The 20,265-nt window shown below is 44.4% G+C and overlaps 1 protein-coding gene and 1 long non-coding RNA gene across 3 annotated transcripts in view; one reads left to right on the forward strand and one right to left on the reverse strand.

Annotated features, from left to right (window-relative positions):
* The window catches only part of TRAPPC10 (trafficking protein particle complex subunit 10), a 407,991-nt gene that overhangs the window by 271,403 nt on the left and 116,323 nt on the right, over positions 1-20,265 (reverse strand). Inside the window, exon 1 of one of the 2 annotated variants that reach the window (XM_069202937.1) lies at positions 3,485-3,539. The exons of the other annotated variant lie outside the window; for it this stretch is intronic. Coding sequence (XP_069059038.1) covers positions 3,485-3,487 — 3 coding nt within the window. The 5' untranslated portion in view covers positions 3,488-3,539. Of the gene's footprint in view, positions 1-3,484; positions 3,540-20,265 lie in introns of those variants that run through there. 2 annotated transcript variants of the gene reach the window in all.
* LOC138249276 (uncharacterized) lies at positions 10,359-13,299 on the forward strand. The gene is made up of 5 exons (XR_011194822.1): positions 10,359-10,450; positions 10,561-10,616; positions 10,705-10,768; positions 10,853-10,909; positions 11,037-13,299. It is a non-coding gene; the product is annotated as an uncharacterized lncRNA (long non-coding RNA).

A 20,265-nucleotide genomic window follows, 5' to 3' on the forward strand; every position in this document is an offset into this window, starting at 1 on the left:
ACTCTAACTTTTAGAAATCCTCCATCTTGCAGATGGAGGATTCCCCCAATAGGGTTAGGACTGTGACCCCCTCCCCTTGGGAGGAGGCACAAAGAGGGTGTACCCACCCTCAGGGCTAGTAGCCATTGGCTACTAACCCCCCAGACCTAAACACGCCCTTAAATTTAGTATTTAAGGGCTACCCTGAACCCTAGAAAATTAGATTCCTGCAACTACAAGAAGAAGGACTGCCTAGCTGAAAACCCCTGCAGAGGAAGACCAGAAGACGACAACTGCCTTGGCTCCAGAAACTCACCGGCCTGTCTCCTGCCTTCCAAAGATCCTGCTCCAGCGACGCCTTCCAAAGGGACCAGCGACCTCGACATCCTCTGAGGACTGCCCCTGCTTCGAAAAGACAAGAAACTCCCGAGGACAGCGGACCTGCTCCAAGAAAAGCTGCGACTTTGTTTCCAGCAGCTTTAAAGAACCCTGCAAGCTCCCCGCAAGAAGCGTGAGACTTGCAACACTGCACCCGGCGACCCCGACTCGGCTGGTGGCGATCCAACACCTCAGGAGGGACCCCAGGACTACTCTAAGACTGTGAGTACAAAAACCTGTCCCCCCTGAGCCCCCACAGCGCCGCCTGCAGAGGGAATCCCGAGGCTTCCCCTGACCGCGACTCTTTGAATCCAAAGTCCCGACACCTGGGAGAGACCCTGCACCCGCAGCCCCCAGGACCCGAAGGACCGGACTTTCACTGGAGGAGTGACCCCCAGGAGTCCCTCTCCCTTGATCAAGTGGAGGTTTCCCCGAGGAACCCCCCCCTTGCCTGCCTGCAGCGCTGAAGAGATCCCTAGATCTCCCATTGACTTCCATTACAAACCCGACGCTTGTTTCTACACTGCACCCGGCCGCCCCGCGCTGCTGAGGGTGAAATTTCTGTGTGGGCTTGTGTCCCCCCCGGTGCCCTACAAAACCCCCCTGGTCTGCCCTCCGAAGACGCGGGTACTTACCTGCAAGCAGACCGGAACCGGGGCACCCCCTTCTCTCCATTCTAGCCTATGCGTTTTGGGCACCACTTTGAACTCTGCACCTGACCGGCCCTGAGCTGCTGGTGTGGTGACTTTGGGGTTGCTCTGAACCCCCAACGGTGGGCTACCTTGGACCAAGAACTAAGCCCTGTAAGTGTCTTACTTACCTGGTTAACCTAACAAATACTTACCTCCCCTAGGGACTGTGAAAATTGCACTAAGTGTCCACTTTTAAAACAGCTATTTGTGAATAACTTGAAAAGTATACATGCAATTTTGATGATTTGAAGTTCCTAAAGTACTTACCTGCAATACCTTTCGAATGAGATATTACATGTAAAATTTGAACCTGTGGTTCTTAAAATAAACTAAGAAAATATATTTTTCTATACAAAAACCTATTGGCTGGATTTGTCTCTGAGTGTGTGTACCTCATTTATTGTCTATGTGTATGTACAACAAATGCTTAACACTACTCCTTGGATAAGCCTACTGCTCGACCACACTACCACAAAATAGAGCATTAGTATTATCTATTTTTACCACTATTTTACCTCTAAGGGGAACCCTTGGACTCTGTGCATGCTATTCCTTACTTTGAAATAGCACATACAGAGCCAACTTCCTACACTGGGCTACTAAAATAGGCTGCATGTCACCTTCAAAAGGTAAGCATGTGACTACACAGGCTGCTGGATTGAGAAAAATGGGATCACACGCATCATGGTTCCTGACAGGGTAAAGAAAGAAAATAAGACATGTTTAACGAGAACGCTTTGATATTTAAAGACTTTCTCCATTTCTGTGCAGGATATATACGGAAACAATGTAAATTGTACAGCCAATTCTTGTTCTGTCCTTCTTCAGACTCCGATAAACTGATACTCACATTTGCACTAGAGCCAGATGGCATAACGCTACCTTGAAAAGGGCTTGAGGCAAATCAGTGATACGTGAGTGAGCATGGGGATACAAAGCACTGTCTTGTAGTAGTCCTAGACAGACAGGAATCAAAAGTTTTAAGAGCAGGAGAAGACACCTTTGAGAGTGTGCCAAAGTCATCACAGTGGCAACAAAATAAAAATTCCCTTCTATATGATGGCTTTCACACATTCCAGTGCATGGCTGTGCAATGCCTCACCTTTCATGGAGGTCTTGAAACCTTTTCTGTCTGCTAGTCCCTGGCCTTTCCCTTCACTCTTCAGGGAATACTTTACCCCCTTGAACTATCAAAAGACTCTTCCACTTACTTGCAACATCCAAGAACCTAATGAGTTCAATTAGCAAACCGCAGGAAGACCAATCGTACTCTATGATGCCCTGGAATGGCAGATCTCTCAATATACCAATCTCTGCTAACCTTTTCAATCTCTCCATAGACACATTTGCTCAACATTCTCATCTCGGTATCACTGCAGCAATGGAACGCTCAGCTCCCTTACCCACCCCAGTGCTTCCCACCTTTCACCGCTCGATGAGAGGGCTTGGAAGGCTTAACTCTGCCTGCATATTTCAAGTACAGGCCATCTCAGTGGGCTCTTCCTATGTGGCCATGGAATACTCAACTTTACTGCTCAGCTCTACTATTGCCCATCTGTTGCACCAATGAGGGCACAGAGTATATTCCCAGAGTTTCCAATCTCAGTTGCCTATCCCTATGACGCCATGGAATGCTAAGCTAGACTGCACATCCCCAAGATGTGCAGCCTGATGTCTCGAGCCTGTGATGGCAAGGTATGTTTAACATCCCTGCACTCCCCAAGTTCCTTCTATCCTCCTCTGTTTCTCTCACCTATGATTCAAACACAAAGGAAGACAAACTTTTTTTATTATTACAAGAATATGACAATTCATATGGTCTCCCTTTCAAATATCTGCAGCCACTGAAGCTCTTTTAGATATATGTTTTACATAGCAACCAGGCAGGGACACGAAGTTCCAATAACTGTACTTTTGCTTGATATAGAAAAACTGAAGGAATCGATTTCTGGCTGGTAGCCATCTCCTTACACGCAGTGCGTTTCCCCAGAGGGCTGTGGGCTCGGAGGAGGGCCCAAAAGCAGTCTACGCACACAGACAGAGTTTCATAATGTGACGTCACAGCCTTCATGACTGCCTTCCTTTCAGGGAACACTCGGGAACATCCGCAGTAAGGGCAGGCTGACGTGAAGCACTTTTTTCACAAGCAGAGACTCGGATATACTCCAATGACTGACAGAGAAACTTTAACAGGGTCAGAGCCCCTGGCAACAATCCCAGAAGTGAGAAATGAAAACAGTATACTGAAGGAAACTGCAGAGAAAAAAAGTAACAGGCTGCTTCCTGAAATCATACACTGAAGCTGGAATCACACAGAGAAATTCATATTACATTTAAGGGGAGCCCGAGGCTCAAACAGCTCATTCTGGAATATACAACAAAACAGACAGCTCTGAACTCACTGCGACTGACAGAGTTAAGGTACTCACTCCTACCATGTATTCTGCATCACGAACCGGCTCCAGAGTGGCATGGACCTGCTCCTCAGACCTCCAGCCTCGTCTCACAAACACTTAGAGCTCAGCCTTACTAAGGGGGGAGGAGGAGTGTACAGCAGGGCACAAAGGGGGAGGATTCGATGAGAGACGCAAGGGGTGGATACATTTCAAATCGTAAGAGTAAAGGCATTGACCTCATTCCAGAGGCTACAACAGCAGACCAGTTAGAGCTGGATGTCCCGTCTGGATGAACTGCGAACAAGGTAGAAGGCTCAAAGGAGAAAGCAGCAGGAAAGCCAACACTTGTGAGTCTCTATACTTCTGTACATGGGCCTCTAACACTATCTACCCATCTAACCCTCTATACAAACACACACATGTATATACATATATAAGGTGAACATATTTTGTTTAGCTAATAACATGTGCCATTTAACTTATCTTCACAAAACATTCAAAAAGAAAAATAAAAAAAAAGTACTTTAATCCCAGCTCATGCCTTTAAAGTTTTCAGCCGATCGTTAAGGGGGGGTTTGGGGGGCTGGGGTGACAAAACTTTAATCCCCATTTTAATTCCTTTAGGAAACTTTGGAAAGAGAGGAAGTGAACAAGAAAAAATGAGTGAACAGAACTACACCATCTTTGGCGTAAAGTTAGAACATTAACTTAGAAGGGGGCTTCCTGTTTTTTGGCGTAAAGCCATCTGAGAAATTCATGTTGAAGGAGGTGCTTGGGTGGTCACGGAGGGGTTGAAAAGATAGCGATATCTGTACTGTTGAGGCCTGATTCCCAACCTGCACTTAGTAGTACGTTTTGTAGTACCACAAAATGTACCTTTTTAATGTGTGCAGAGTTTTCCACCCCGACTGCAGGGACTCCTCACACATAAGCCCAAGTTCTAATAGTAAATGTGGGAGGGACACAGAGGAGTGGGCAGGAAAAGGGGTAGACTCACTCCTAAAGGGAATGGGATTAGGGAGGAGGAAGAGGAGTTTTGGGAGAGTTAGGGAGGAATGTCACCCACTCACACAAGAGTAGGCCAATTGCTTTACTCTGGGGTTGGTTACACTTTTATACAGGTTTACACTCCGCGTTTGTGAATACCTTAAGTAGTAAACTGTCTCTAAGTGTAGAGTTACTCAAAAGTGCAAGTACCCCTTTGTGAATCAGGCCAAATGAGTGTAAATTAGGAAAAGAAAGAGCAGTAAGCCCAGTACTACACATCGCCAACCACTAGTACTGCAACAGCCTTCCACAGAAAAGAATGGTGGTAGGGGCTTGAAATAAAACGCCTTTACCTTAATGTGCATTATTATAAGTGATGCATAGAATTAAATAAAATTAATTTATTTTGTAATAAAATTTGGTACATTGTTTTTCAAAACACGTTACTAAAACACTTTATAATTAAATAGTAAATATGTGCTATTTTTATATTTTTTAACACTGATTTATAATTATTTATATTTGTAACTATTTTGCATAGTTTAACATCTATCACTATGTGGTTTTGCTCCAAGTCCCTACGCCCATTATTACTATGGGAGAGTGTTGCAGTACCTGTGGCGAGCCATGTGTAGTGTGGAATGCATTTATTTTTCGTTACAATGTGCTTAGCATCTAAAATTTTATTTATAATATATACTGTTGCATAAAACATTTTAAATATTAGCATATTATCCCAAACAAAACACACATTTCTCAAAACATTGACTGACATTACCTGAAGTCTCATGCACCAAATGAACACTGAACGGATGATCCTCAACTGTTTTAAATTTTTCTGAAGAGTACTAAAATCAATCTATAAATCTGATTTGCTTTTGGAATAAGCCACCACAAATTATGGGAGTGCAACATGAGCTTCTCTCCACTTTAGGTGGATCATATGCTACATTACATACCAACTAAGATCTGGTAACAAATCCTCACCACCCAACATTTGGCTGAGAAGTAAAGGCCAAGAAGCACATCTACAAAAGACACATACACACAACCTCCTTCTGAGCAACCATCACCTCTAACATCCTACATATCAATATTTGCCTACCCAAGTGCTCTACCGTTTATTTATTATTGTTTGTATACTTTACTTTTACAGCGCAAACAAGACCCAGAGGTGCCGGGCCAGGAAGAGGACAGGCAACAAGGCGGAAAAATTACAATACAATGTGGAAAGAAACATGCAAACTGACAAACACAGGATCACTGTATGGGAACCCAATAGGGAACAATATGAAAAGCTAGATGAGCAGTAAATTAGTAAGGGGGGGAATATGTACTAGAAGACACAATGAGTTTTGTCTCTAAAGAAGGGCCAGATAGGGCCTGTGCCCCAAATCTATTTGACCTGCCCCCCTTTGTGCACCACCACCGCATCTAAATGTCCCAGGAGGAGACACTGCACCCCCTCACACATTATTTGTCCAACTATGCTGTAGTATTACAAGTGCTGTCTGCTTAAGATGTTTAAACCTGACTTGTATGTATGTGCGTGCATATATAGCTATACCTAATTATACATATATGGATATACAAGCACACAGATACAAAAGCAGATTTTAAGCACATACATCTTTGTGTATAAATACTTCTACAGTCACTGGAAAATCAAAGGTTAAAGTTATAATTAGGTGTTGAAAGGAGATTAAAACTAACGCTTAAAGCCACTGAAATTTACAAGTTATATTTTACTGAGCCAACTATAACTTGCAATCCCGCCAGTTGACATAACATAACCCTTGACATATTAAATGACTTAACTGATGACAATGATGACATTTCAAATTATTCATTGATGACATCATAAAATCATAGTGACAGGATTCTATAGGATTGGTGAATATGAAGTAATTTAACAAGCTACACGTGTCCAATTTGCTTTAACCGCTGAAGCGATAATGGACATAACCCTTGCTCACATACTAGACACACAGCATATCTGTCAAGTCACCCACATTTGGTGGATGTTCCACTCTTTTTACTGGTTTTTACCCACCTATCAGACAAAATTACTCCATGAATTTTCAATAAGTAGCCCCCTTTTTAAGCACTGAACACCCTCCAAAAAGAGTTGGTACTCTTTTCACCTTAACAGGGTCATGCTCAAAGACTTCACACAACCAACAATTAAGTCAAGAGATTGGCAGGTATACATTTGCCACTGGTAAGACACCTTCTGCCAAGACTTATGGAAAGCCCGCCGTAGTTTTGTAATATACACTACACGCATTCCTGAGATAAGCACAATTTCATATAACCTTTAAGAGCTGGTTACGAGGTCAGTGTGAGATAAACCACCTCTAAGTGAGAGTCTCCTACATTCTACAATACTCAACAATTTGGATTGCATCTAAATCTACATCAAAGTTCTAGAAATAAACAACCACACCACATCTTAAAAATTGTTCTCACTACACAGAAATAGTTGACAGCACTGTATTACAACTATTTAACACTGTCACGTGTTCAGACATCCACTGGTGCATAATTCAGTATCTATCACCACGTGTATTTGGGAAATTCCAGAACAACGTTGAGAATTCTGAAAGGGATGAGAGGTAAGGAGGTACAGGATATAACTTCCCTTCAATATTTTCCTCACCTGAAGTGTCTTACATGAAACTGATCCATCCCAGCAGAGGGTTTACCTCTTCTGTGAAGTGAAGCTCGTGCCTCAGGCAGGACATCACTTAGTGTGGTTAGACTGCCAAATACCCTTTTGGTGTCAGGCTTCATCCTCGGGTCTCATTCTGGCTCAGAGCCCTCCTTTTAAACACGCGGCTGCTGCAATAAATTGTGCGAACATGGAATACTGAGGCAGCGTAATCCTGAGGCTTTCTCGGGCCTCCTCAGTCTATATAAAGCCACTCCCTGCCCCTTCAGCTCACTCTAGCAGCTTATGACAAAGCTTATTGTTTTTAGGGTTCAGGGGTGGGAACCGCTAAGGAGTACTATTGGGTCCTATGGTACAGTTGAAGAAACAAAATAATGCATGTAATAAACATCTTTTAAAAATCAAGGTAAGAAAGAACACCACATTATTAAATAGAATTTAAACCGTAGAACGCATTTTAAAAGTCAACTTTATTACATTGAACCATGGATAAGTTACCTTTGTTTAAAAGACTTGGTTAAGTTTGACTTTGTAAAATACTACGAGAGTACTCCCAAATATGTATTCATTCAAACACTGCAGAAAGTGTTATTCAGTGGGCGTGGTGTTAATGGGACACAGATGCTAATTGCACATGAGCGCACTCTTCAGGTTTTTCAGGCACACGTCATGGCCATGTGCACCTCTATAAAAGAAATAGTTGCATACCAGTGCTTAATTTGTAAATAAAAACGTGCCGGTGCCCAAGCCTTCTTCTTAAACATGTGGCGGCTGCAATTAAATGTGCGAACACAGAATACAGAGGCAGAGTAATCCTGAAGCCATCACAGTCCTCTTTAATCCATTTACAGCCACCCCCGCCCCTTCAGCTCACTCTTGCAGCTTTCTGCTTTCTCCCTTTGTGATCATTTTTCTCTTCCTCCGTCTTTCCCATATTTGTCTTTTGCTCACAGCAAATGCTGGAGGCAGAAGAATAAGCCCTGGCCCTCAAAAATAAGTGCTGGAGCTTTGCACCGGATACAACAAGCACAAATTAAGCACTGCTGACTCTACCTGGCAAAGTCTTCTCGGAGAGTTCTATTATCATCCTGTTTTACCTGGATCCTGGTGTCCGAATATAGTGCTTGAATGGCTTTTAATACATGGTAAAATCTCTACAGCTTCAGTTTATACCAGAGCCTTTCAGTCTAAACTGTCAAAAAAGTCCTGAAGTTGATGGAGGTATATACTTCTGGCAATGAGGATGTCATAAGGTTCTTTATTAGCATTGAGAGTGTTATGATGTTATCAACAGAGATGTGTCTGTTCCTAAACCATGTTTGAAACCATGATATGAGGGTTTCAGCAATTGTTTATTTGGGGAGGTCATTTAAAAGTAAAGAGGCGTACAGTTTTTCATCACTGTCAAATAGAGTAGTCATCCTATCGTTGGAAGGTATGGCTCTTTATCCCTTCTTGTGTAGTAGACAGAGTATAAATCTTGTCCTTGAAGTTGGCAGCAAATTTGTAGAGTAACAGGCCTTGAATGATGGATGGATGGATGGATGGAGCCAGGAGGTCCAGTAATCTTCATATGGCTTATATAATGAGACAGGGAGACCACGGAGTCCTAGAGCGCCATCAGAACTTATTTGACTCATGCTTGATATTAGAGCTTTTGTTGTACACCATTGTGCTGATGAAAACTTAGGGTTCTAGATTTAGATGTAATGGAATTGGACTCTTCATCGGATCTGCTTTGACAGTATAAACATAAGGCATGATGTTCCCATTCAATTGTAGTATTATTATTTCTATGTTTGTTTGAGCTGATTTGGCCATGGAATTTATGTAAAAAGAACCGATGATGGACGGAATGCTGAACAATGCAAACATTCCCCCTCAGTGTCAGATCTGGGTTTAATCCCTCGTTTCTTTGTTCATCACACTACCCCAGTTTGGACCCAGCCTTCTGCAAATCAGTCTTGACCCTCTCCAGCCCGAACTGCCAGGCCTCAGTCACAGATCTGGGTTTAATCCATTGGTTTTTTTTGGTTCACCACACTACCCCAGTTTGGACCCAGCCATATGCAAATCAGTCTTGACCCTGTCCAGCCCGAACTGCCAGGCCGTATCTCATGGTCCCTACACTTTGCAAAAGTTGCTTTGAAATTGAGCCTTTTGTCTAAGTAGCCTAGCCACAAAGTGTTTTTCAGTGGCCATTGACAGTAAAAGGTGAGCCTGCAGCAGAAATGAGGGCTTCTGACACGCTGACCTGTCACCAACCCATAGAACCAGCAGAACAGGCATGAAGCCTCCAAAAAGTGAAGAAAAGCCATGACCAGCAGCACATGAAGCTCACACAGACCTATGCAGTGCATCTCAAACTTGACTATTACTGTGAACCTCGCACAAAGCTCTACCAGTGCACCTCAACCCAGATCCGCAGCGCCCCCTGCTGCTGTGGTATTGAGAATCCTCACACATCTATGCCAGTGAACCCAACATCTGACATGATAGATCCAGAACTCTTCCAGCATAGTGGTCAGCACACACTGCTCTAACAATACACCCAGGCTGCTCCTTTGACTGGTATTTTTGTCAGTGCTCAGCTCGGCTGGTGAAGTTCAGGGTCTGAAAAGGGAGTGTTCCCGTTAAGGGGGCCCTAAAAATGATGCAAAGATTTCTTTGCATAATTTTTCCCAGGAGTTTTAATGCCTGCTCAGAGAAGACATTTAAAGGAGTCTCTCATTGGTTTCAACGGGCCTCTGGAACCAGAGTTCATCTAAACTGAAACTCCAAGTAACTATTCAATTGCTCTGGAACCATCATGCATAATGTTTTTTGTAACTCTTATAACCGATGCTAAATATCTTCTTTCCAATCACAGACAGTCAACATCTGGATTTGAACAGGCAGGCGTGAGTACCAAGGAAGACCTGGTAATTTTGTAGACGTTCCACATGGGATGAAGGGTCTCTAGATAAATCATGTTCATGACCCACTCCTTTGCTTCTATTACAGGTTTGTCGGACCGAGCAAGTTATGGATTTGAATGGGCCGACATGCGTAGAAGCATAAGGACCATGTAGTTACTTGGTAGGTCCCCCATCTGGGTCACCCGACACATTATTATATGACAACACGCTGCAACCAACTGTTAGCCATCTCTGCTTTTGTTGCAGTTATCTCAGACAGGACTGGTCATAGAGGAGGACGGGCAGCCCAGAGTAGCAGCAGAGAGAGCAGGTTACTTTTTGCTAATTTTTCCTTCTGGTGAATATGAGACATTGCAATGATCAGGTGCTTTAATCAATGTTTCCTCTTTTACAGGCATCTTAGACCCTGCTACACATAAATTTGAACAGGTACGTGAGTAGGAGAAAGACAAGATAATAATTTTGCAGATTTCCACTGTGGTGCACCTAGTACAGCGGAATATGACAACCTACTTTAATCACCTTTTCTTCTCTTGCAGGCATCTCCGACAGCACTACTCAGATTACAAAAGGCACAAGTGAGCAGAAAGATAAGGTAATCATTTAGTAGATTTCACTTGTGGTGCACCCAGTACATTATCATATAACAACATTCTTCAACCCCTTTTTTTGCTCTTTTGCAGGCTTCTTAGAGAGTGCTAATCATAGATTAGAAAAGGCAGAAGTGACTACAAGCAGACAGACCAGGTGATTTAGTAGTTTTTCCTTGTAGTAAATCTGAAACTTTGGAACATAAGCATGTGCTGTAACCATTTTTTTCTTCTATTGTAGACATCGCCAACAGTGTTACATCTACAGGCAGGTGTAAGAACAAACAGAAAGGCCCAGGTAATTACTTGTTACATTTTCCAACAGATAGCTCAGACTTGTCTGGTAGACTGCATTCAATAGCATAAGAACCAACTTTAAATAATGTTCCTCACTTTAAAAAATGTCCCTCTTTTTTTCTTTGCAGGTTTTGCGGCATAGTAGGCTGAGAATGATTGGCACCAAAATGTTCAAGTGCAAAGCTGTGACTTCTGCAGGGAGCAGTGCTTCACCACAAATGAAGTAATGCTGTCTTGTGTTCAAAGAAGAATGTCTGAAAGAAATTGTGGAGCCTGAGGCACAGAAGTCACAAAGCAAGGTTCGCATACAACTGGGAGAGCTATTTTTATACAATCCAGAAGTAGGCCTGATTTGCAAGGTACGTGCAAAAGCAAAGATCACAGGGGACTTTTCTACTGGGAAGAAATAGAGTGATGGCTGGACTACTTGAAACTCCATCTATGTAGCAAAGTTCATGAATCTGCTTTGGTGACCCTAAGATATAAAATTGCAGCTGCCAGGCTGGGTTTTGGAGGGCGCACCATGCTGATGGAAACCACCAGTGACAGAGCAAACAGACTAGAAGTGGTTGAACGGCAAAGATCTCTGCCTGAAGAGATAAAGATTCTCATCAACAATGTGTTGCAAGACATCCATGACCACGTCGCTTTGTATGTGAAGATACCAGACAGCTGGAGGAGCAAGAACTATGCCTTTGAGTTTTTGGAGGCAATCAACAGGGTGATATGCTCTGACTTCATGGCAGAACTGCGCAGTGCTTGGTATCACACAATGATAATTGATGAGAGCACAGATATTTCAGATACAAAATCGCTCATCCTCTACTTCAAGTTCCGAACTGTAACATCAACAGAGCACAAAACAGTGTTTGGGGGAATTGTAACTGAGTGCATGCAATGTGGAGGCTATCACTATAGCTGTAAAAGACTTCTACACTGCCAACAAGCTGGACCTTATGAAAATGGTCATGTTTACATCAGTTGGTGCATCAGTGATGCTGGGAAAGAACAATGATGTTGCTACCTGCCTCAAACAATACATTCCCCATCTAGTTGAGCAGCACTGTGTTGCGCACAGAGAAGATTTGGGAGTTAATGATGCCTGGAAAAAAGTGCAGATGATCAGGGAAATGGAAACATTACTGAGCACTGTCTTCTCCCGCTCAACTGTAAGGAAGGGCAAGCTGAACAAAATTGCTTTGGTCACTGAATGTGAAGCAGTCTCCTTTCGGCCACTCAATGAAGTGCAGTGGCTTTCAAGGCATTTTGCTGTTGGTGCACTCTTGCGTAATTATGGGGTTGGTTGCAAATACTTTGATCATGAAAGAGTAGAGGAGAATGACCCAATTGCTAAATATTGCTACAAATAACTATCCGACGCCAACTACCATATTTCCTTTGCAGCACTGAGTGACATTCTGGGTGAACTTGCATCTTTGTGCAAGTTGTTTCAGAAAAGCTCTTTGACCACTGTTGAAGCTGTACAATATGCAAGAGCAACAATTGGTCAAATAAAGGAACAGTACTTGGGCGACACGGTCTTTTGGAGCAACACAGTAAGAGATCTAATGGCTTTGTACAGAGAGGACCGAGAGTATGATAGTGAACCGATGTTACCTTTCATTAAACATCTTTGTGAGCACATGGAAAGAAGGTCCCCAGAAGATGAACTAAAGGAATGTACAAGATTTGATATCCATGCAGTAGCAACACCATCATAGTTTGATTTTGGGACTGAGAATGTACAAAGACTTGTTGAAAAGTATAAGAAGGTCTTGGTCCTGGGTGATGGTGACAACACTGATGATGTTGTTCAGCAATACAGAGATTATAAATATGTGGTGGCAGAATATATAAAAAGCAAATTGTTTGGGACCTTTCAAGACATGGTGAATTTCACTCTGCGGAATGCTGCACAGGATAGTGTTGCATCTCAGCTTGTTGATGTCTGTGCAAGTTTCCAGGCTTCAAGTGCAGACTGAACGAGGATTCAGCCTCATGAATGCAATCAAGTCCAAATTAAGAAACAGACTCGAGGAGAGTCACCTAGATATGCTAATGAGGACAAACGCCTACCTCTCAAATGGGAAGGTTAAGTTAAACAGAGTTTATCAGCACTGGAAGAAGGGCAAGGACCGGCGAGAGAAACAAACATGTCACACATCTAATGTTGGCACCTGACTTGTCTAAACTCTGATGCGGCTCCTACAGTCCATGTGTGGATTGGGTAAGAACATTTCTCAGCCTGTCTCTTGGCAGGAGCCTCATGGCATTTAGCAGTAGTGTGTTCATCAAATTATAAATGTTAACTAATTGTACAACTTGCTCGATTTGATGTGCATGGCCCTCTGTAGCACACAGAGTATTCATTAAAGTTTCATAATGGTTCAACTTCCTGATTTCTGTTTTCTCTAACTGGGGTGTAGGTGGCAATCAACAGGTCATGTCGTTGGGGTGTGCCACCAGGTCACAAAACTGCCTTAATGCCCTATTACATGGAGAAATGTTTATACAAATATCAAATTTTTGCTTTAGTGGTAAAACAAAGCTATGGAGAGGCAAATGCCAAAGATCTGGGTAGTTATGCGCTACGCTCGTGTGAATGGTCAATTTCTTGGCGCACATATCCCTGGCTGCAGCACACAGAGACCTTACACTGCCGCACAGTGGAAAAAAATGAGGGGGAACATTGCTAGAAACTGTCAAAGAATGATGTGCATTTAGTTTGCCATCTCTTTAGATTTACAAAAAATCCCAATTTCAACAGCACTTGAAAACAGATTTTGGGTTGTTCCCATACCGGGGGACACTTTTAAAAATTAATCATCAATCTTTTTCACTTAATTGTCATCATCGTTTAGCACAAAAGAGAAAGAAAAAAAAAGGGGGGGGAACCAAGTACAGCCCACTCCCTTCTAAACTCTAGGAAGGGCAAGCCCCACCTGCCCGCACTTCCTGTGTCAAGGAGAGGCTTCACAAGTGACAACAGTGACACCTTAGCATGGGCAACCCATGCTTGCACATGCATGAAGTGATTTGCATTTGCCCATGCTACAAAGTTGGTGTCTTCAATTATGATGGCTGTTTCCAGTTGTCCCTCCACTGTTCCCGATGCAGTCTTGTCTTTTCCCAACAGTTTGATACCTCACCTCCACAAGTTCAATTGCAATAGCGATTTCATTGCTGGGAGTCCCCTTCCTGATCTGTCCCAATTTGGTTCTCTGGTAGGGTTGCGGCTTAATCCTTGGTCATGAAATATCACGTTTTGTTTGCTTATTCAAAAGTAATGTCCTGAAGTTTGACACATTCAAAGCCTTGGAATTAAATTGTGTCTTTTGCCCTCCTTAAGGACTTTCTCCTTCATTCTGAAGGCATGAAATCCCCAACCTGGCAATATAGTGCCGGGTTGGAGAGAGCCTAGTGCACATGTATGTTTGGCCAGGCCGAGACGCCGGCCAAACATACATGGCACTGAGGGGGGAGTGCTGTGCACTCACCCTTCGTGCTTGTTGCAGCCTCGCCCCTTTTACAATAAAACAATAATAAACAGTTTATCATCATTTTATTATAAAAGTTTGGCAGCTGCTGCTGCTGGTTGGGGTAGGGGGGGGGAGGAGGGAGACCTGTCTTTGCCCCAAGGTTATCGCTCCCAGAAAGGGTTTTTAAGTCTTCACATTTCAAGATGGCAGATAGAGCCTGGTATCGAAGATCATTTAAAATGGCATCCTGGGATGTGCCAGTCTCCCCAAGAAGCACTATTTTTTCTTCCATCTCTAGAGTCCACGTTGGAACACAGGATGACTATTTTAGAGGCCATCTCTGAAGTCTGGGTATGCAGACCTTGAGAAATGTTCGGTTTTATTTCTTCTCTTAATTTCGATTTTGAAAGCTTCCACTCTTCCTTCTTCATTGTACCAGAAAACATTGGGTCAGTTTCCCTCTTCACCCTCTTAGCCTTCAGCAGATGCTGCTCTCCTGAGTGTCTTCAGTGATAAAGTAGCGAGTTGCACCCCGCTCTTAGTGTGCATGGCCTTTGAACACCATGAAAGTGCAGCCTTGGCGCACAGCGCTGTTGCAGTATACAGAATCAGACCTTTTACTGCCTATCACCTGCATCACTGTTTCCCAGGAGTGCTCCTCACAGCTTGATGTGGCGTCTGCCTGTGGTCAAGAAGGGGAGCCCCTGCAAAGTGAACCCGTCCATGTTTTACGGGGCGCCGCACACCTTAACCTCTGCTTACAGGAAGTCAGAAAGAGCCCACCAACCATTACCTAGTGATGCAACATCAGGGATAATCTGAATTGGGTCCAACTCCTGACTGGTTCTCACAGACTGGAAGTTCCTCTTAAATGAGGAGCAATGAAAAGTATACAATTGCCTGCTTACTGTGGGAAGGCCACCTGGAAGGTGCTGTGCTCACAGTGGCAGCATGAGGTAGAGCACTTTCTTGGGCAGTGGATGGTCCTTTTCTTTGCTGTGAAGTGCAGGGTAAGTCAGTGCTGCTGTCTGTCTGTTCTCCAGCATGCTGCATTTAGAAGGGCAGTAGCCGTCCTCTTCTTCTCAAAGTCATCTGGCAAGAGCTCGAGTGGGGCCCCAGGCATTACACCAAAAGGTTACAGCTCTTCCAGGTCTTGCTCCCAGTTTCTTAAATTTATATTTGCTGATGCAGCATTGTTTCTACAGCCCCTAGGTGGTTGAGTCAGTCAGAAATCACTAGGTTAACTGTAGAAGTAGGCTCCAGATCCAGGGTCAGGCAGAAGCTCCTTAGGCATACATCTGTTCAGGTCAGTGATACACTACGTTCCTGGATATTTTTTAAACCGTCAGTAAAACTATGCAATACCCACCTCTTAGGAGAACCTACCTCAGAAAATATCTTGTGGTTTTGGAGACCAAGTTAAAATTCTACAGCTTCTACTAAAAAGATTTTTTTCTAACTGTGTAACGAGAGAAACTGACTAATACTAATGGGGATTTCCTCTGTACTGGAGTGCTCCCCAAGGACTTTCAGTATATATAAGTCTGTAGTTGATCTCCAACTTTTGGGGTATAGACCCCCTACCCAATGTGGGTCACTTTGCAAACTTCATTATAACTGGGAAGCAAAATAGCTTTGACCACAACAAAGAGAGAAGGAGCAGTGAACAACCTTGGTCTATTCATAAATTGTTTTCAAGCAACCAGAATGAGCTCTACGGAAGAAAACGTACATAGCCCCAGCCTCTCCACTGAGGGAAGATACAGTTTAAGTAAAGATAAGTCTTCCCCATCCAAGACACATATTGGGACCAGTTTACATGGACTCTGATTGTAAAAAGATTAAAGGAGATCCTCAATATCTGCAAAGACAAGCGAGACACCCTCACCATTTAATTGCCTCTCACCTCTTCCCAAAGCCCACTAGTCCGAGAAGTACTGCACATTGCCTTCTCTCGTGCCATGTACCAAGTTCACCGTGCCAGGACAGGCCAGCCTTTGCGGCCTCTGCTTTTTAATCACTTCGTGAGCTGCTCACTGTCCCATTTGTTAATGGAAACTCTCCTTCTGCCCACAGCACTGGCTCTGTTAACGTCCACAGTGCGGTGCTCCCGAGTCGGATCTAGCGCCACCTCGACTTCAGGGTAAGCCAAAAACCCTTGTGATCTTGTGCTCTGGAGACAGTGGCACAGACGTGCTGCCTGTCTTTGATAAACGTTTGCTTTGTTAAGTGTCCTTCCCAAGTATCATTCAAGAAAAACATTCTTTTATACTTTTTGAATTCTTAAGAATAAAGATAATAACCCAAATGCTGGTGTTTTGCGGTATTTGGTCTTTCAAGAATTATTTGAATACATTTTGTGATCAAAGCTTGTATGTTCCCTGCATAATTTGGAAACATTTCAAGAAAGAAGAAAAACAAAAACACAAAATAAACCTACAGTTAACCATATTTTTTTCTGAATTAAGCAGCAAGTAAAGTGTTGAATACACAAGGTCCACAATAGCTCACAGCACTGCTGCAAAGTCTACCTGGGAATGAAAGTAGCATACCTGGGCCGTTTTATGTATAGGGTGCACTGTCCTACTCTGGACGGTGTACCCTTCATAGGATGCGCCAGGAGCAGACTGGGACAGTGTGCCCAATGACTCTGCAATGCTGACACAAGTTCACACAGCGCAGGTGCGAGCTTGTGTTGGCGCTGTGAACAGTGCTTCAGTGAAAAGTAGTTCAGCTGTTTCAAGCCGCCAGTCCACCTTTACCTGCAGGCGTCACCCCACCTGCATTTCTAAAGGGGCCAGTGCTCCTCCTGCGGTCACATGTGGTGAGAGACTGCACCATCCACAGGGGGACGCCTAGGGTTCCCTAGGAGCCCTGTGATCGCCCTTCCACAGGGAGCACTCGGGCGCATTATGCCCCACATCTTGGTGGCGCACAATCAGTGCTTCTCCTGAATGCCTTTTTGCGCCGACGTATATAATATGACACAGGTGTAGAGGCAACGTGTTTCCTCAATAGGATGGGGCCACGCCCACAAGCAAATGAAGGAGCACCCAGTAATGCTTGCTGGTTTGATCTGTGCAGACATGCATCTACGTCTTTTACGATATTAAAGTGCCCAGAGCGCACAAGGCGGCGGCACATATGGCGGTTTTGTTCTGGCACACGATTTGTAATATGGCTTCTGGTGATGAAGCACTTTTAGAAAAAGCACTTTGAAACACTGCTGTTAGACCTGACAGCCTTAGGGTAGTCACCCCTAACTTTTTGCCTGCCTCCCTCCACTTTGTGGATACTGTTTTTGCTGGTTTTTAGACTCTGCGCACTTTACCACTGCTAACCAGTGCTAAAGTGCATATGCTCTCTCTCTGTAAACATGGTAACTTTGGATCATACCTGATTGAACTATTTAATCTACTTATAAGTCCCCAGTAATGTGCACTCCAGGTGCCTAGGGCCTATAGATTAAATGCTACTAGTGGACCTGCAGCACGGATTGTGCCACCCACTTAAGTAGCCCCTTTTCCTTGTCTCAGGCCTACCATTGCTAGGCCTGTGTGGGCAGTTTCACTGCCACCTCGACTTGGCATTTAAAAGTACCTGCCAAGCATAGAGCTCCCCTTTTTCTACATATAAGTCACCCTTAATGTGTGCCCTGGGTATCCCCTAGAGCAGGGTGCTGTGTAGGTAAAAGGCAGGACATGTACCTGTGTAGTTATATGTCCTGGTAGTGTAAAAAAACCCTCAATTCGTTTTTGCACTGCTGTGAGACCTGCTCCCTTCATAGGCTAACATTGGGGCTGCCCTCATACACTATTGAAGTGGCAGCTGCTGATCTGAAAGGAGCAGGGAGGTCATATTTAGTATGGCCAGAATGGTAATACAAAATCCTACTGACTGGTGAAGTCGGATTTAATATTACTATTCTAGAAATGCCACTTTTAGAAAGTGAGCATTTCTTTGCACTTAAATCCTTCTGTGCCTTACAATCCACGTCTGACTAGGTTTAGTTGACAGCTCCTTGTGCATTCACTCAGACACACCCCAAACACAGGGTACTCAGCCTCACTTGCATACATCTGCATTTTGAATGGGTCTTCCTGGGCTGGGAGGGTGGAGGGCCTACCCTCACACAAAGGACTGCCACACCCCCTACTGGGACCCTGGCAGACAGGATTGAACTGAAAGGGGACCTGGTGCACTTCTTAGCCACTCTTTGAAGTCTCCCCCACTTCAAAGGCACATTTGGGTATAAAACAGGGCCTCTGCCCTACCTCATCAGACACTTGCTGGAGAAGAAACCGGAACCAGAAACTACATCCTGCCAAGAAGAACTGCCTGGCTGCTCAAAGGACTCACCTGTCTGCTTTCTACAAAGGACTGCTGTCTTGCTGTTGCCCTGCTGCCTTGCTGAACTCTTGTCTGGCTGTGAAAGTGCTCTCCAAGGGCTTGGATAGAGCTTGCCTCCTGTTCCTTGAAGTCTCAGGACCAAAAAGACTTCTTCCTTTCACTTGGACGCTCCGTGCGCCGAAAATTTCGACGCACAGCTTGTTTCGCGGCGAGAAAAACGCCGCACACCGACGCTGATCGACGCGACGCCCTCGGGACGATCGAGACTTCGACGCACAACCTCGCAAGGACAAAGCCGCCCGACTTTCCCGGAGAAATCGACGCGACGCCTACCGTGAGTGCGAAACTTTGACGCACGGCCTCGCAAGGACAACGCCGCCCGACTTCCAAGGAGAAATCGACGCGACGCCTGCCGTGAGACCAAACTTTCGACGCACGGCCTCGCAAGGACAACGCCGCCCGACTTCCAAGGAGAAATCGACGCGACGCCTACCGTGAGATCGAAACTTCGACGCGCAGCCCCGCAGAACGACGCGCAGCCGGAAAACAAGCAGGAGAATCCACGCACAGACCCGGGACATCTGGTAATCCCCGCGATCCACAAAAAAGAGACTGTCTGCGCGCCGGAAAACGACGCCCGACTTCCCTGCGTGGAAAAGAACGACGCAAGTCTTTGTGTGCTGAGGAGAAATCGACGCACACACCCTTTTTCCACGCATCCCTTTTCCTGTGGCCCACTGAGGAGATTTTCCACCAGAAACCAGGTACTTTGTGCTTGAAAGACACTGCATTGCATTCTAAAGACTTAAGACACTTTATATCACTTTCCTGTGATAGTTCTACAATTTTCCATTGCATCTTTATTCTTTTTGACCTACAATTATCCTGATAAATATTATATATTTTTCTAAACACTGTGTGGTGTATTTTTGTGGTGTTATATGGTGGTATTGTATGACTTATTGCACAAATACTTTACACATTGCCTTCTAAGTTAAGCCTGACTGCTCGTGCCAAGCTACCAGAGGGTGGGCACAGGATAATCTTGGATAGTGTGTGACTTACCCTGACTAGAGTGAGGGCTTTTGCTTGGACAGAGGGTAACCTGACTGCCAACCAAAAACCCAATTTCTAACATTGGTGATCAGCGGTGAGGATAGGACTTGTATTTGTGCAGTGACATACAGTAGCTAAGTATTTCACTACCTACCCACAGTTGAAGGTCAACTTGGTTTTTATCTCTTTTTGAAAATCCGTTTTTTCCTGACAATTTTCAAAAACTAAATCCTCACTCAACATGTCTCTGACTGGGTCTCAGACAGGGGACTTTGACCTAGTCCAGTTGGATACATACACGGTCAAACAACTAAGAGGATTCTGCAGGGCATTAAGGGTACCCACCCAAGGGGCCTCCAGAAAGGAGGACTTTCAAGTGGCGCTGAGGGCCTGGGCAGAAGCCCATTTAGAGGATGAGGAAGAGGAGCCAGAAAATGGCCCCTCAGAAGGATTTTCACTATCTATGGATGGT

Source organism: Pleurodeles waltl, chromosome 8, assembly GCF_031143425.1.
Source record: "Pleurodeles waltl isolate 20211129_DDA chromosome 8, aPleWal1.hap1.20221129, whole genome shotgun sequence".
NCBI classification, from domain to species: Eukaryota; Metazoa; Chordata; class Amphibia; order Caudata; family Salamandridae; genus Pleurodeles; species Pleurodeles waltl.